An 18,174-nucleotide genomic window follows, 5' to 3' on the forward strand; every position below is an offset into this window, starting at 1 on the left:
TGGAAATGGGGAGCATGAACTGCATCTAGCCCGGCGAAACCAGGCTAAGCACGAGTTGGGTGCGGACTGGAAATTGAGCAAAAAATTGCTCATTTCAACTACCGGCTGCCTGCCATTGCGTTACTGTGTCGGACAGGGCAAATAGTGTACATCTGCGCGGCAGTAGCGGAGCCTACTCCCAGCAAGTAGACCTCGGAGATGGCTGATACCACCGCTGACTACCAGCTGGTCAAGATCCTGGGACGCGGTGCATTCGGTGAAGCTGTTTTATACCGACGTCTGGAGGTGCGTAATAACGAAATATCCGAAGCCATTTACGCATTACGCATTTTGTATTAGGTTTTGTATGAGGGTGGGAGTCCACAATCTATGTAGAGAAATCCGGTCAGCATAATTGCTGTCATTTCTGTAGTTTTGGGTCATTTGAAATCCTGTGAACTTGTGGCCTTAAAACACTGCACACAACCCCCCAAATACCATCCCCTGCCTTTCGACACCGATCGCACTCATTCGCATGGCATGCTTGGGACTTTATTTTTTTATTTTTTACGTCAAACACAACCCTGCCTAAGAGTTATAAAAGAAAAAGGAGGGAGGACATGGTAGGAATTACAGTCAGACCACCTTCCAGCTGCTACCGCTTGGCAGTTCGCTTCTGGTTTAGCCAGGGTGATGGACTGACTAGTGACATACGCATACCATAACAGTATGCCGATAAAATCGTGTTCGCAGCCGAGCGCTGGTTATCTGAACTTCCCTCATTTGAACACGTTCATCAGCCAAACTTGTGGCCTTGTGGATCGTGAGTCATCGATTGACATGATTTCTTCACTATGCCCTGCGATTCACACATTGCCCAGCTACCTATGGAAGAGCACACACACACACACACACACACACACACACACACACACACACACACACACACACACACACACACACACACACACACACACACACACACACACACACACACACACACACACACACCATGTACCACCATGTGTACGCCCGTCGCAAGAGAAGCACGCAAATCTGCAAAATTAATGCACTGGATGTGTACCCACAGATTTTCTCTTATAGCAACGATAGCAAACAAGATCTGAATGAGACAGATCAAGACTTGCGCCAGATAACTGTCTAATCCCATGTGAATCGACCACCAATGCACACCTGTTCTACAACACACTTAGTACATCGCCGCATAAAACGGCCAAGACAGTTACCTATGCACACACTACACTTGCTGGGGTAACCAGTATAGACAGCACGCTGCTTTGATAGAAGCAGACACTAGATGCACTGGTACCTTGAATTGAAATTGGGAGCTACTTTACCAACCAGCCTCAGCTACTGTGTAATGGGAACCCAGAGCCAACAGACATACCAACAACCTCAGTCATGAAAGCTATTATAGTAACGACACACTGGATTGTGGAGCCGAAACTAGTCCACCTTCCACATACTCTGACAAGAAGGGAGCCTTCCAACAGGTGGACACACACACACATACACATACACACACACGCATACACACACACACAGTGTGCAAATGCTCCAACAAGTGATTCAAGATTTCACTAGCAGAGTAGCAACGTCAATTTGGTGTTGAGCCATCTCAGAGATCACAGTCTTTGATCGTATGATGTCAGTCATCTCCGTTACCCTCAATCCATTGACCATTGCCCTGCATACAGTAGAAAGTTAGGCCAACTGCCAAATAAAGCGCTTAATGTGCGGAGTACACAGCTATATGCATCTGCACCGCATATGACGATAAGAGGTCTGGTCGGATGTTGTTGTAACTTGAAGTTTCTTGCGGAAGCAATCATCAACTGATCATAGAACCTGGCGACTACTCATTATATTACTAGAACAAAGAATGAGAACAATTGCAGGCATGACGTGAGGCATGATGCGTTTATAGTTGGTGAAGCTGTTAAAGAGAGGGTATCAACTCACATGCTAAAAACTAGTTGAAGTGAGCACACTCCTCCGTGCATAGTGCAGGCTGGAATACTATCTGATATCCAACACCTCTTGAGGACTGCACGCACGCCTACTTCATAGTATGTTGCACGTGGGTGACACCCGCTCTGTACTGATCTTCACCAGCATGTTGGTGCCATGACCCACACATAGCCAGTATTATAACAAGCAGTCCCCGGGTGTCATTATGAGTTACCAGATGATCGTTTCAGCATGAAACTTTTTCTGTCACACACTTCAACTTGACCTCCTCTCTTCATGTGTATCCATTGGCCCATGTTTGTTTAACCCGATTCAAGACATAGGTTTGCTATCCCGGTGCAGCATGCGTATAATGCTGCGATCAGTTCTCGCAATGCAAAAAATGGTGGATCATTACTTGCTTTATCAGTTTTAACTATGTTTTTCGGAGTGTGCCCCTTATAGGCATGTGGCCTCTAAGTTCCTAGTGCCCCTTATAGGCATGTGGCCTCTAAGTTCCTAGTGCCCCTTATACCTCAAAGTATATAATAACTGTGTTCTAAAAGGACGTACCTTGATGTCTTAGCAATTACGAGTCATTATTATTTTCTCCCTGTGCCTGCTCTATGGTTTCCATGTGCAGGACAACTCGCTTGTAGTGTGGAAGGAGATCCTGTTGATGAATGCTAGCGAGAAGCAGAGGTTCCATGCAATGCAAGAGGCCTCATTGCTGTCTCTCCTCTCGCATCCCAATATCATCGCGTACTACAACGACTTTATGGACGGGTCTACGCTGCTGATTGAAATGGAGTACGCCAACGGTACGTTTTCTTGGCTTGTTGAATGCCGTAGCCTTGGGCCAGGGCAGTTGTGACAATGGTGGCATTTGCGTACATGTATGTCAAGTACTGCTTGGATAAGCTTTGTTCCTTTGTGAAGTGGCAACCTGGAAAATAGCCAGACCTTGGTTCAGGAAAGCTCTCTTGTTGGGATTGCATAGCCATCTGCACAGGCATCACCATTGCTAGTCATTGCATGATGAAGTTATTGTACCCTGAGCGTTGCAAAAAAAAAAAAAGCGGATAGCACTCTTAGTAAGTAACTTAGTGCACATAGCATGCTTTTTCTAGAGACTTATTATCCAATGTAGAATGTGCCCAGGCAGTAGAATAGACTTTACGATATACAGATGTGTTGAGAAATGAGAACATGGTGCATCTCCCAGGTGTATTATAAAATAGTTTTAAGTGTAAAACATTGATGTTCTCTCTCTTTTATCCTCCCCCCCCCCTCTACACACACACACACACACACACACACACACACACACACACACACGCACACACACACACACACGTGACGCACCGCAGGTGGTACGTTGAATAGAAAGATTTACACGGGTTTGACCAACGACGAGCTGTTCGCCGAGCGCTGGATTCTGTGGATGTTTTACCAGATTGTCTCGGCTGTCAACTATGTACATGACCGCAGCATAATTCATAGGTAATGTATATGTACAGCTCATGATGCCGTTGTTAGAGAGTTTCTGCCACACGGTATAACATACCACAGTACGCATGGAAACCTCGTCGCGGTACGGGATCAAGTTTCGCACGGATTTTTTCATGCCGTTTTCCGTGTGATGCACGCTTCACACGGACTGGTCTCCGTGTGAAAACTGAACGCACAGAGTACACGTGGCGGGAAGTTTGAGCATGCTACGCACAGCAGAACTGGCGCAAGGTACTAAAAATCTGTGTCAAACTTCACTGCAGTTGACACGGAGTTTGGTATGTACAGTCAACTTTGCTAATAACGACTGCGGATATAACGACAATTCGCGAATAACGACAGAATTTCCATGCCCAGAGCAAAGTCCCATCCCACTGTAATACATATAATGAGACTTCGGGTATTATTATTATTATTATTATTATCAAATTTTTGATAGGGCAATCCCCACAGGCCTAAGGCCTTCTTACAGGGTACCCTAGAAATCGGAAAGTACTGAATTACGGAATAGGTGCAGGGTATAACGACACTTCGCGAATAAGGACACCTTTTTGATGCCCCGCCGAGTGTCGTTATAGGCGAAGTTGACTGTAGTTCCGTGTAGCAGAAACTCACAACTTACGCAACTCCACTCTTGAGTCAACAATCGGTTTATCACGGTGATCAGGTCAAACCCTGTCAAGTTCTTTCTACTCAGCAGTATCAGTACGTTGAAAAGTCCCGCTGCTTAGCTCGGCCCCGTCAACGTTCTACCTGTGAAGTGATTTCAGTGCATACTTCACGATAATCATGGTGTTGAAGCCTTGTATGCACTGCTGTGTGTGCAACGGTGACATGCCACTGAGGTGCAGGCAGTCCGGTGCCTGGGATGGAACTGTGCACAATCCAGTATGGAAAGTCCCACCTTTTGCGCAGCTGGGGAGTGTGGCCCGGAGTAGGCAAGGGGCCTATCCAGCTTTGACTATTTGTTGAAGTCTTTTTTTCTTCTTTTTTCTTTCCTTTTCTTTCCTTTTCGAGGGATATGTGAAGATTTTTTTGAGTATGAATACTTTGAAAGCAATATGGTCAGGCTCCTGAAATGACAGGTCTTACGACAGGTGGTGGTCTTGTGATGGCCATATCACAGTGGTCACTGACTTAGTTTACCATGGAAAAATGGGAGAAGGACAAAATGTTACGAGTTATGACTAACTGTGTCCACCAACATAACCAGTCCCTTCTTTCCATAATTTAATTGGCTCACCATCCGAGTTCAACTGATTTTACTCTACGCATTATTTAGGGAGGCTCCAACAGTTTGGGGGTGAAATGTTGCTTCATAAACAACCTTTTTTTGTGGATGTTTGTGCTCCCTGGTCTCCCTAGAAACTCTTTTTATAAATTTTACGTGGGGTCACCGACAGGCAAGCAATATGGAATGCATTATCATATCTTAGATCACTTTTGCCTGTCCTGGTATGCTGGACGTCACGTTGCTGCGTGCACCATCGTTTTTAATGACCTGCATCCATGCCTATGTTGTTATATCCAAGCTTTGCTGTAATAAGATAGAAGTTGTTAGTCGCCTAGCTGTTCCGTCTGTTGTCATCCGTAACCAGAGACATCAAGAGCTTGAACATCTTCTTGAACAAGCTTGGCCTGTGCAAGCTGGGCGACTTCGGATTGGCTCGGAGCCTATCGGCTTCTGAAAGACAAGCGGTCACTTCAGTAAGTTCCTGATGCACCTGCAGATTTGCTTGAACACTGGTGGGCCATACCATGAAAGCAGAAGTACCAGAGTGATCAGATACAAGTGTAGCACTGACAATGCATAGTTGCCCTTGCTCCATTGCAGATTGTCTGAACTTGTCTTACCAACAGTGACCTTGTTTTATTAGTCTGCTTTATAACATCGCTTGTAGCAGTGCCAACGGGTTATGACTTTTGGCAAATTCGATCAGCCAACCTGCACGAATCAATGCTTGTCTAAGCCGTGTGAAGTCAGCATACCACTACCTGCCCCGCACGCCCCCATGCGATGGTGAAATTTTAATAAGAAATTGCCAATATCCTCCATGTTTGCTCATTTTTACTGTCGTTTCTGTCTGCTGTGATGCCCCTGTAGAATGTCGGAACAGTGGCTTACATGTCCCCGGAAATTTACAAAGGAGAAATGTAAGACAGCTACCATCGACTCGTTGTATTTTCATGTGCCAACAAGTTTGTCCAACTGGAGTGTTTGCTGAGTGGCCTGAAACCGGCTTGTGATGGATACAATAGAAATTTATAGATTACTGGTGCTTGAAATATGGTGCGGATTGATGGTACCGCTTTTTTTCAACATTTCCTACCCACTGTTTCCACCTGTACAGCTTATATACGAACAGGCTGGGTTATTAGAAGTGGATACCAATGACTGATTTCGAAATGCTTTGAGAGCATGGTGGATCCTTTTGCATAGAATTGAGCCCGTATAACTCCAAGTTCATGACATGTGTTACTTGAACCGTCTGGCATAGGTACTTGCTGCATCACTGACGTGAATCCTTATCAGAGTTGAAGCCATTGTTGGCCTAAATCTGTAGAACTGTGAGTGGTCCTCTTTCCTATGGGCTTATCACTCTTAGAACCACATGAACAGCTTGACGAGATGTCGGCACAAGTGCAATCATCACCTTCAAAATTTTCAGACTGAAGTAAAGCTTTTGAAATCGACCTCTGGCCTCGCATATGGACACCAATAACGTTAGAATAGGGGCTTCATGAGTGACGTGGAAAATATATGTGTTCCAATAATAGTTCTATGCAAAAATGCTAGGTTGTATAGACCCCAGTCGATCATGTAGGTGTAGCAAGTTAATTGATATGTGTTTGCATACGGCTTTACAATTTCTTTCACCCCAGATACAATGAAGGCAGCGATGTCTGGGCTGTAGGCTGCGTACTGTATGAAATGGCTGCACGGCGACTTCCCTTCGCAGTAAGTTACCGGCTGTGGTTGGCTGATGCGCCTGCCGGATTGTAGACTAGCTGCAAGCCTGGGTATAGTAAAACCTGTCTAAGACCGTGAACCGCTCACTGAGGGACCTTCAAAGTGTGGTCTCCGGCTGTAAGAAGGTGGTCTCCTAATCCAGGGTCATTTGACAGTGGAAAGAGCATCCCGGCTTGGTTCTGGCTGCAGTGGTCATCTGGGACAGGTGGTCGCCTTATCCGAGTGGTTGCCTTGACAGATTTTACTGTACTTGCAGTCACCGTAATTAGATACCTGTTTGTATTGCTGTAGTTCACCTCTGCTTGTGGTTACTTCTATCTGATGCTATGTTCGAATACGTTTGCATTGTTGCCTGCTGCATTGCTACGTTTCTTAGTGAACCGCCACCGTTTGTTGTAGCATCTTTGCATTCTTGATTCTCAATTACTGCCATGTATTTTCAGGTGCATATGTTGGTAGCTGATGTCCCTTACCGGGAGATAAAAAAGGGGGTGCATACTTCTTTTCTGGGGCAAGATTCAGTTACACTCCTGCACTCAGCCACCGCCTATTGACTGTGTTTCCTTGGTATTGACAAGCCGGAAAGAACATCTGGCCATTATAAGACACCACTTTGACAGAAACCAACAGCATGCTTGTCGCGGTGTGTGGCCAGGAGGCAGAATTAAGAGTTGTGTGGACGGTCCACACCATTTTTACTCTCTCGCTGTCATTATAATGTTCCCCGGCGTCTTTCGCAGGCAAATGAAATAGGCCGTCTTGCTGTGGAAATAGTTGAAACGTCCCCAAAGGAGCTTGACAACAAGGTCAGTCTAAGTACCTACTGGATGTGCGGTCACAGCATCTACATTGTACTTCCATATGCCTGTGCATGATTCCTGATAACTGTTAGGCACATTCCTGCCGTGAACTCCTTGTATGCACGTGTAGTAAGTAGCCCGTGATGCCAAATAATTTTCACCCTAAAACACCTCCACTTGCCCGATTCTATTACCCAGGACCAGGGAGCCATGGATCCCTTGTATTATCTGCTTCCTTTAGGCCTGTTGTGTATCGGTAGAAAGACTTTTCATGGCTCTTTTTGTTGTGGTCCTTTCGTTTATTTTGGTTTGTTTTGCGTTCTGCTTTGACTTGTTTTGGTTGCATGTATAGTTTGTACATGATCCAAGTAACGGTTACGTCATTGTCATACGTTGTGTTTTGTTGCGCGCATGCTCGTATGCTGCCATAAATGTTAGTCTTTTTCTTCAGTTTTCAGTTTACCTCGTCGTGTCCGGTCTTCTTGTCTGTCCGTCTCGTCTTGTCAAGAAATTATGTAGAACTCTCAGTTCAGTTTCGTTGTTGTGTGTGGCGGGTCGGATGGGCAGGGAGGCTGGGCCCCTGACGCCTGGACAACATGTGCGCGTGCACAAAAAGGCCTGTCTCGTGCCACGATTGTTGGACCTTCATCATGATCCTGTACATTTATACGAGATGGTATTCCGAGGCAATTGCACCACAAATCCACAATATACATACAGCTGTATGTGCAGTTATATTCCTTGGGGTCTCTGTCAAAATCAGAGAGGGTTCTTTTTTCGGATCTCTTTCTGAACGTATGGTTCGTTTTGGACAGTATCATGCACATAAGTCTGGCGATTTGGCAGCAATGAGTGATCATTCTTCGTGTTCCGTTGCATCCACAATATCTGCAGTTCACTCCTCTCTGACATGTTCTCCCTTCGCCGTGACTGCGCTCACACAGATAGAGTAACCCGCGGCCAAGTCAATTATTCCCTTTCCTTGCCCATTGTGCAAGCTCAAGCTGGATACAGATCTATTTCATTCCTTGGTGCTGACCGCTTTAATGCGCTTCCCGAATCCCTTCGCACAAATCATATCCCCCAATTCATTTCGCCAGGAACTTAACAATTTCATTCATCTTGGGCACCCTGTAAGAAGACCTTAGGGTCTGTTGGGAATGCCCAAGTAAAATAATAAAATACAATACAAATCTTTCAACAAGCGTGTTTCTCCATGTGTTTGTGTGCTGGTTTCCAAACAGCTTTCTGCTTTTTTTTTTTTTTTTTTTTCTACAAAATCCACATATCTCCAGACACTGGGGTGAATGATGGAGTGTGGTGGTGGGGCCCATTAAGCTCCGCCGACCAGAGGTCTCGGCTTCATAGCTCCATGGACGCACCAAAGGGATATTGGGTAGGGAGGATTAAATTTAAAAAGAAAACAGAAGAAAGAAAATGGAAAGATTGTATTGCTCAGTGAGCAAAAGAATAAGTTGAGTATTGATGTGAACGCTGTTAGACTTTTAAATTCAAGAGGAGACTGTCCGTGAGGAGAGATTACATGTATGTCCAAGCAGGGTAGGACACTGTACCCTCTTACTCGCGTATGCTATGAGTGGCCCAGTGCCAGTTCGTTCTGAGGAGATGGTGATAAGCTGCTGTCTTGAACTTTTGGATGTTCTTTGGGTGAAATGGGTGGGGAATGATAGAGGTAGGCAGCTGGTTCCAAATTGGGATGACGGAGTGGGGAAAGGCTCGGCTCACATTGTTCCGGGAATTGGTAGGAAGAACATTCTGTAACTGATGGGGATGCGCGGTGGACAGTCGTACATTATGAGGTCCCTGGTGGATTTTACTAATTCTGATTCAAATTGTACTGTGGGATGTCTCTAATTGTACTGTGGGATGTCTCTATTTGATATGAATCTCCACAGTACAGTCCAGAAATGAAGGCACTGTGCATGCAGATGCTGGAAAAGGTGAGCTCCATTATGGTCTTGTATATGTATATGCACGCGGTGTAGTTACATGACATTGTATAGCACATCTTACGACATAATGCATTACTTCAAGGTAAAATTGATGCACATGAGTATGAAATACACAAGTACACATCAGTTGCCCTACGATTGAAAGGGTGATCTTCTTCAATGCCCTTTAGTTAGAATACATCGAATCATGTTATTTATACCGGCCTGCTACCTTGGCTAATGTTTGTTTGGAGAGAATGATTGGCTACCGCTGTGCATTCAGGTTGGCATTGAGGAGCAGATATTATTTTGTTTCGCTATTGCAAGTATGGTTTCAGTCCAAGTAGTCTATGGTGTCTCAATCAGTCCATGGTCAAGAAGGGCCCATGGGTCAAGAATGGCTTCCCACCAACCCTTGAGAGTGCCTTCTGGTATGAGTGGCAGCCATGACTGGCTATTGTACTGAGATGATGCTTTCTACTCTTGTCGCACTGACTAATCACAGGACCCAACTAAGCGGCCAAGCATCGGCTCTGTTTTGACTTCGGCACCGCTAGCACAACTAAAAGAGTATGTTCACCTGATTGGTGCGTGCATTTTCTCGTATCTAGCACCTTGATATCCCCTACTAAAGTTGTTACAGCATCTTCAGTTTGGGCAAGGCGAGGAGATCTCAACCACTGTACACTAGTTGAAGTGCCAACAGCCACATCACCGTGCACCCATATACAGTGTACAAGGCAATCAAAACACAGAGCTCACAGAGCTGGATACATGTACATCGGTTTGGGTTTCATTTGCCACAAGTTGTTAAACACAATTGAGAAAGGAAGCCTTAGCCCGTTGATTCAAACTGATTTAGCTAACTCCGCCACTTCCAGGGGAAGATTGAATACTTTTTTTAAGGGAGGGGGGGGGGGGGTGTTGATCAACATTCACACGCTTTAAAGGATTCGTTGCGTGTAATGAGGACCAGAAGTTGGTGGAATGGTATACTTTTCTACTTTCTTTTCTTGCTTCTACATGTTGTGTGATGTGCAGTGAATTTGGTCCGGAGGTTATAAGACTAGACCGAGGCAATGGTAAAAGGTGGGTAAGCCAAGGCAGATGCAATTGGCTCTAGGCAGCTTGCATTTTTGTTGCTCGGTGTTCATTCACTCCTATCATAATGTTCAATATTAGCTGGGCTCCTTGAACCTGATATCCCGATCTCCAGGGTTCATATTTTGAAGACCATCTGCTTGGCTGGGGAGAGTCACACCTCATCTTACCCCCTCTCTCTCTTTTCTCTCTCTCTCTCTCTCTCTCTCTCTTTCTTGCTCTCTTCGGAGAACCATAGTAACACATGATGTTAGTTTGGATAGAGGATACAATGGGCCCTAGTTACTCGGTGACTTAGCCATTAGTTTTATAATCAGTTCGAGCATTCACTGGTTGTCATTTGCATCGTCTACCCGCTGCAATATGCCTGCTACTGCTGCTGGTGGTAAGCATGTATGCTCATCACGATGATAAGTTACCTGTAAGTCAGTATGGCTGGTTGTGATGAGACTATTTTTGACTTCTATTACAGCTCCAGGAAAGCATCCGGTATGCTCTGCAGGGAATCCTATCCGGTCGTTACCTCCAGGAGTAGTGAGGTAAGGACTGTTCACCAGTGAAAGTCAAATACCCAAGTGAGAATGTGCCGCGCGATGCTGGTAAATATGAACGCTGTAATACCCTAACCGAATCTATGTTGTAGTGCTCGTAAACGAGATTAAACTTGATAACACGAGGGTAATCAGCAGCTTATAAAAGAGATAAGAACATTTCCAGTCGACGTCACAGTGATACAGCTTGTCCCTCTCTTGTCACAGTTGCCGGTCCCCAATGCTTGTCTGTCATTGTGCCATCCTGTGTTGCGTTTCACCTTGTTGTCCCCTCTTGAAGACTCAAATTCTCTTTCTTTTCACTTGTACATTGAACTATGAAAATGGATATCCGTATTGTTAGTCACTGTTGGGTTTCTGGCTGATGGTGTAGAAATATAAGGGTGGTGTGTACCCCAGAAAATCGTGTCACCGTTATGTTGGTGTTCTTCTGTCTTTGAGAGGGGGGGGGGGGGGGAATACCACTTCACTCATTGTACCCAAGGCGATACACTCTGGTTAGGTTACCTTCAAGAATCATGTTTTCAAGTGTTCGAAGTGTTCTGGACCGGCAGCCTGTTCCAATCCTTGATGTTGATCTGTTTGCCTTCTTTTCCGTGACTTGCCAGGTGTTTGTGTGGGGTGGTGGACGGCATGTACCACAGCAGGTTGAAGTCTTGACTAAAGCCACAGCGGCTGTGCAGGTATGGACAGGCAAAGGTCTTCTGACTGTGGCCAGTGTACACTGGCATGCTGTACATGTATTCGGCATTGCCTACTCAGATGCGTTAGTCTGGCATGCAACTTCGACTTCATGTGGCGAACGTGCGTGCATATCGGTCGTGCTGTATGATATGAGGCATGTGTGGTGTTTACTACCATAATCATTACAAGTAGTACAGGTAATGTAGTTCCCATTTTTGGATACATGCATTTCGATTTGGATTTTGTTTTGCGACTGGTTGTGGAATGAGCAATGGCTGCCATGCATCTCTTTGAAACCAGCGTATTCATTCCTTGTGTCCACCGGGTCTGTGAATAGCATCTGTTTTTCCATCCAGAGGTGTGATTGCTAACCCATGCTTGATGAACCCGTCAGTTCCTCAAATCGTGCATGCCCATACGGGTACGAGATGTAGTATACCGTATTATCCAGAGTACATATATAAGCCGCACTTTGAACGCTCAAAACTCACCCGAAAAAAGGGGCGCGGTTTATACTCCGATGATCAAATTAACGGTGATAAATAGGATAGATGTCTGTATTTGTTGCAAAAAATGGGGGGGGGGGGTGCGGCTTATACTCCGGAAAATACGGTACTTGAAATAACCCAGAAACTGATGACTGGCTGTGGGTATCTGGTGAGCAGTGTTGTACCATCATGCTGTCCTGTTTGAATTCTGTTACAGGTGGCAGCCGGTATTCGGCACTTTGCGGCACTAACTGTGGAGAAGGAAGTGTTTACGTGGGCAGTAAGTGTTGCTCAATATCGTGCTCCTTATCAATCACGGTGTGTTACAACGACTCTATCTGCTGTGAAACAGGACTTGACAGGCTGGAACCTCTGACAGACAGTGGCACAGGCGAATGAAATGCTCTGCATGCCTGCAATGTATTTGCCATGTGGCCATATGACGGAATGTGTGCAAATATTTTTAAAGCAAATTGCCCACATGCCTGGATGCTGAAACTTACTTGTGCCCTGTTTGCTCGATTACGAATAGGTTTCTTCTGGTGGAGGTAAAATGCTGGGTCAACTTGGCCATGGTGATTTGGCATTGTATCGCAAGCCAAGACGCATCGACTCGCTCTGCGGCCAGGCCATTGTTCAGGTTGCCTGTGGAGATGAGTTTACCGTATGTTTGACCGGTAAGTCCTCCATACGATATACCTCTATACAATGGTAGTGTTTCTGTGTGTGTGTGTGTGTGGTGGTGTGGGGGGGGGGGGGATTATGTGTGTAGAGATCTCGAGTGCTATCAGCCATACTTCTTTCAGCTGTGTTTCTCTTCCAACTACCTATGACAATTGAGTTTACTCGTTTCTTATGACCTCCAGGTTCCTAGGTGTACAATCATGTTGTGATGCGGCGTGCAAGGGTGTGTGTGGAGAGGCATGTGCATGCGTGCGTGTTAGTTGGTTGGTTGGACGTGGCCTGGTAATACGGACTCGGAGGAATGCTCCCTCTCTTGCTGTATTTGTTCTTGCTGTAGACGAGGGCCGAGTGCTGGCATTTGGTTCTAACTACTGGGGTTGTCTTGGTAACGGTGAGGACGTTGAGACGGATGAGATTGAGCCCAAGCCCACTGCAGTGCCGTTCTTCACAGCTGACAGCGATGCTACTCGCGTTCGACGTATAGCTGCCGGCGCAACTTTTGTCTTTGCCGCAACAGGTGTGTTGAGTCTGTGGGTCGTAGAAGGGCATTGTCTGTTTCCCATGCCGGTGTATGCAATAGAAAAGCACTGCATTCCGTGCGTCTGTTTTTTTTTGTAGCTGCAACAGTGCATGTGTGTGAGCTGGGTGTTGTTACCTTGAAGTACCCTATGATGTCCATAGTGTATCCACTCGTGTGTAGTACTGTACCTGTGATCCGTTACTACACTCAATTCCTGTTTAACCTTAATCATTCCACGACTCCGTACGGAACACTGAAAGCCGGCCAATGGAGTGAATTCCAGGTGATGCCGGATTGATCTCTTCCTGGTTTTCTCAATGATTGTATGTGTACTCTTTGTGCAGCATCTGGTGATGTGTATTCATGGGGTAATGGTGACATGGGTAAGCCACTCATATTAGCTATGCTAAACGGTTTGCATACAGCACAAATGACCAGGGTTCTGAAGTAATTCTCGATGTACCATCGTCTGTCAATGCCTTCATCTACCCAGCCTGTCATTTGACCGTCTGCCCATTGACACATCCACCAATGCTCCCTTCATTCATCCACCTATCTATCACTTCACCCACCCATCCATTCATCTATCCATCTGTTCATCCGTTTGTCCGTTCATCCATCCATCCATCCATCCATTTGTCCATCCATCTACCCATCCGTCCATCCATCCACCCAATCATACATCCATCCATCCACCCAACCACCCAGCGGTTCCTCCATCCATCCCTACACTATCTCGCTGTGCATATCAGTAACTCTTTATATACTAAAGTAAAAAGAAAAAAAGGACCAAGGAACTACAAGTTACACTATAATGTCCACTAACACCACCAGTTACTAAACAATCAGCTCATGCGATAACATTGCACGACACTGGCCGACGGTACTGACGTTCTACAACTAACTGGCTAACAGCTCTAGCACATATTGGATGCGCACTACAACAGCCTTTCAACTTGGAAGGTTCTCAGTTATAGAAATAACATAAGGAGGGGAAGGAGTTCCTTGGTCCTTTTTACTTTTTGTAAATAATCCTTGGCTCTCCATCCGAGTTCACTCTTTATATACGTGGTTAGATAATGCTTAACTGTCCAGTTGTTATCACAGTTTATAGTTACCGACTGCATAGTTTGCCAACGAGCAAACACATTTCCAGTATCAATTCTCTCTGTCTATTTGTTGTTGACAGGTCAGCTTGGCTTGAAATCTGAAGAGTGCCACTCCACACCACAGAAGGTAACTCCCTGCCTGAATACTGAACAGGAAGGACTTTGTGTTAGCTAATGAGTAGTAATGGTCAGTTTATTGGACCTACAGTGGGCCGTGACAAACATCGGTACTTTATTCCCGTAGCTATGCAAAAGACGTTACTTCAGTAACGTTTGGCACTAGCCAGGGTCCACACAGCTTCAAGTTAAAGGGGAAGTTAAGGCAAAAATCAAAATTTCACCTGTTGTAGTCTTCGGGGTGCTGAGTCGAATGGTCTTGGTCCGAGAAAGCTGAGACGCTCCCTTCCTACTTGTATCCCAATCGAACTCGCGCACTTCCACCGAAACTGGGTGACTGCGCCCTACTAGATGGGGATTTGTATGCAAAATGTCACTAAAAGCGCCATTTTGTTCTTATAAAAGCACGGATGACCGCGATTGGCCCATATGTTGTAGTCTTTTGGACGCTGAGTCGACTGGTTTTGGTCTGAAACGGCTGCGATGCAGCGTTCGGCCCTTATTCCCAACCGAATGTTGTTGAACAAGCGGTCACGTGGTCCTGGGTGCCCAAATCACCTGGTTACCGCGCCAGCAGGCGACAACTTTCACACCAAGGTTCAACTCGAGTGACAGGACTGCACCCAAAAAAGGTCAAACAGGCTAGTAAGTTGTACCCTGCAGGCACGGTGACCAGGTGACTGGTGTACGCAGGAGCACGTGACCGCTTGTTCAACCATGTTCGATTGGGAATAAAGGAGGAATGGATATTTTGTCATTCATTTCCCTGATGACGGGCCAGGCCTGAAAATTTGGTGTAATGTAAATTTGAATTTGAATCGCCGCAGTGAAGAGACCGTCTTTGGAGTTTGGGGTTGAGAAGTGAAGTTTCCTACTTGTTACAAAAAAACTCCAAAATAAAACTCCTAAACTTTCCCAGAAAGGAAACAACAAAATCAAGATTCTTAATTACAAAAGGAAAAATTCAAGACGCCGGAAAACTAACGAAAAAATCACCATACCACGAGATGGTAAGAAAAACTATGCTCTAGAAAGCATACGGCAGTCATTTACAAAAGTAGTTACTGCTACTGCTACTGTTTACCCATGAACTGCTGTGTAAGGTGTAGTCTGAGTTTGACTCTGAGTTGGCTGTCTAAAATGTCTGCTGATCAATCATGACAGGTGCATTCTGAAAATGACAAGAGAGACGCCGTTGTGCCGCCAGAGACTGTCAATGGCCCCAGACGTCAGCTCTGAAGACGGGACACACACACACACACACACACACACACACACACACACACACACACACACAATGCACGACAGTACACAGTGCTGTAGAGTTTTGCAGTATAGAACAGCACATTTACAGTAGCAAGGGAAAAAAACGAACTACTCCCGCACACTCATACAGCAGAATAGTAGCTGCTGCTGGTGTTGCCAGTCTCTGTACAGTGAAGTAAACGAGTAGGTATGAATGAGTCGTGCAGCTACATACTATAAACACCGCACATGTGCAAGAGAAAATCTCTAAACAGTGGCTAATCATACAGCGTGGCTTCAGCTACCTGTAGCCATCAGACCCCGTCACCACGTCCACGATTCATGCCTGCGATGCTGCACCGCTGCTTTGCATGTCATGATTGGAAGCTGTGGCCTTAGTAAAAAAAAAAAAAAAAAAAAAAAAAAAAAAAAAAAAAAAGCTGATCTCTCTCGTTTGCTTTACTGGTAACTGTTGCCTGTTCTAGTGCCAGTGGTAGTAGCTACTGCTTTTCCAACTGTGTATCTGCGGCATGGGGGCACGAGCAAGCTCACTTCCTGCTGCAGTGAAGAAATACCATGGCCGTCTGTGTGCTGCTTACAGCAATGTGCAGTTCTGCATTGAGGAGACCAATGAAGAGAAGGAACGTATCTTGCAAATGGACGAGCTTTATGCTGATCTCTATGTAGTGTCCAAGCGAAAGTTAAACACTAGGATGCGTGAAGCAGATAAACTTGGCACAACTGCGGGCAATGAGCAGCTGGTTCATTCATTTGCGTCTGAAGCTAGGAAGCTGCGCAAGATGAAACTTGCTGAAATCCTCACTGTCAAGAAAGCCATGCGAAAACGCATGCGCGGGAAGACTTTCCGTACCATTGCCTTCTCATCGGCTGGAGCAGGCAAAACCATGCTCTTCACCAAGAAGGGTCCATACGAATGGGCAAGAGGTCAGATCTGGCCTAACATCGCTGTCCTGCGTGCACTGGAGCTGCGCTTGGCAGAAGTGCGCGATATCACAAGCATCGCTGAGCTGCTGGATTTGCAGAATTATGGCATCACAAAACCAAGTGAGCAGATTACAGTCATTGATTTTGTTTGCAATCATCCTGAATCTGTCTGTATCATTCTCGACGGCCTCGACGAGATCAAGCTCGCCGACTGCAGCAAGTTCATGATCGACGTCATCCGTGGCAAAGAAATGCCGGGAATTAACCTGATCGTCACGTCACGCCATTCAGCAGAAGCAATGAAGCTGACACAAAGCCGCGAGATTGTCTTTCATCATCGTCTGGAGCTGCTGGGCTTTGAGAAGGAGGGTTTGGAGCACTATATTCGCAATGTCCTGTCTCTAGACGATGCAGCCAAGTTGCTAGCAGAGCTTCGCACCAACCCACAGCTGGCCACAATGAGGCGCACACCGTTTTTCGCCCAAGCAATCTGCAGCCTCTACAGACGCACCCACCGCCTGCCAAATACACCGTCTGCAATCTTCAACTCGCTGATACTTCATGTAGTGCAGCAGGCGAAATCAAAGCCAGCGCATGATGGTGAGCAATACACCGATTGGAACGATGTTCCCGATGATATCCAGGAAAGTCTACATGATCTCTCCCGGTTCGCTTTTAACATGCTTGTCCGTCGGAAAGTCGTCTTCACCGATGCTGACTTCAAAAGGTTCTCACTATCATCGGCAGCTCGCACACTCGGCATGCTCATCGCCTGCGACACGGCATCACCACAGTCCAGGTCTCAGTGGCGTTTCAGCCACCTGGCACTTCAGGAAGCTCTAGCATCTCTCTACTTCACTAGCCGCAATCCAAGTGCAGCTGACGTCGCTTGGCTTGTGCAGCGCCTTGGAGCATTCACGGGCAGCCTCAACATGTTCTGGCGCTTAGTGGCCGTTGAGCTGGACAGTGGCTCCGTCAATGTGTTGATTGAAGCCATTTTCAATCCGCAGTCCACATCGTTTACTCAGCCACAGGATACCGAGCAGCATTCCACAGGAGCAGAGGGGCACAACGTCACGAGTTTTCTCTTCACAACACACGACCACATCATTGAATGGGCCGACCACGTTTCCTCGTTTCTTTCGCTGGACGAAGCGGAGCATCTTGCAGAAGAGTTGCTGGCTGGCAGGATCGACCTGGCAATGTCTGCTCCCGAAGTGGTCCGTCAAGAAATCGACCCAGCCGTCACCAAAATCACCTGCAAGGACTTCGTTCGTTCCTTGCTAACCATTTGGACGAATCGCGTCCCCAGTGCCAGTACACAAATTCTGCACGACTTCATGGCCGACCAGGCACAAGGATTGGCCATTCGATGCTTCACCGTCACTCCCACGTCCAAGCTACCTCCAATTCCTCCATCCAGCGAAACAGCTCAGCCATTCGCGGCTCAGGACAACTTCAGTGCCGCGGAACGAAAGCAACGAATCCTCTACGCCTTCCGGGTCTTCGCGGAGCACGTCAACGCCCAGCAAAGTAATATCGAAG

At 46.3% G+C, this 18,174-nt stretch overlaps 1 protein-coding gene across 1 annotated transcript in view; it reads left to right on the forward strand.

Moving 5' to 3' along the window:
* The window catches only part of LOC135809731 (serine/threonine-protein kinase Nek9-like), a 31,879-nt gene that overhangs the window by 179 nt on the left and 13,526 nt on the right, over positions 1-18,174 (forward strand). Inside the window, exons 1-17 of the mRNA XM_065323147.1 lie at positions 1-285; positions 2,594-2,771; positions 3,321-3,453; positions 5,061-5,169; positions 5,567-5,616; positions 6,346-6,421; positions 7,174-7,239; positions 9,150-9,194; positions 9,691-9,755; positions 10,227-10,274; positions 10,759-10,825; positions 11,446-11,520; positions 12,227-12,289; positions 12,542-12,686; positions 13,031-13,210; positions 13,558-13,596; positions 14,403-14,449. The exon at positions 1-285 is cut by the window's left edge and continues 179 nt beyond it. Of these exons, the coding sequence (XP_065179219.1) occupies positions 199-285; positions 2,594-2,771; positions 3,321-3,453; positions 5,061-5,169; positions 5,567-5,616; positions 6,346-6,421; positions 7,174-7,239; positions 9,150-9,194; positions 9,691-9,755; positions 10,227-10,274; positions 10,759-10,825; positions 11,446-11,520; positions 12,227-12,289; positions 12,542-12,686; positions 13,031-13,210; positions 13,558-13,596; positions 14,403-14,449 (1,473 nt within the window). The 5' untranslated portion in view covers positions 1-198. The remainder of the gene's footprint in view (positions 286-2,593; positions 2,772-3,320; positions 3,454-5,060; positions 5,170-5,566; positions 5,617-6,345; positions 6,422-7,173; positions 7,240-9,149; positions 9,195-9,690; positions 9,756-10,226; positions 10,275-10,758; positions 10,826-11,445; positions 11,521-12,226; positions 12,290-12,541; positions 12,687-13,030; positions 13,211-13,557; positions 13,597-14,402; positions 14,450-18,174) is intronic.

The sequence above is a fragment of the Sycon ciliatum genome, chromosome 2 (assembly GCF_964019385.1).
Source record: "Sycon ciliatum chromosome 2, ocSycCili1.1, whole genome shotgun sequence".
NCBI classification, from domain to species: Eukaryota; Metazoa; Porifera; class Calcarea; order Leucosolenida; family Sycettidae; genus Sycon; species Sycon ciliatum.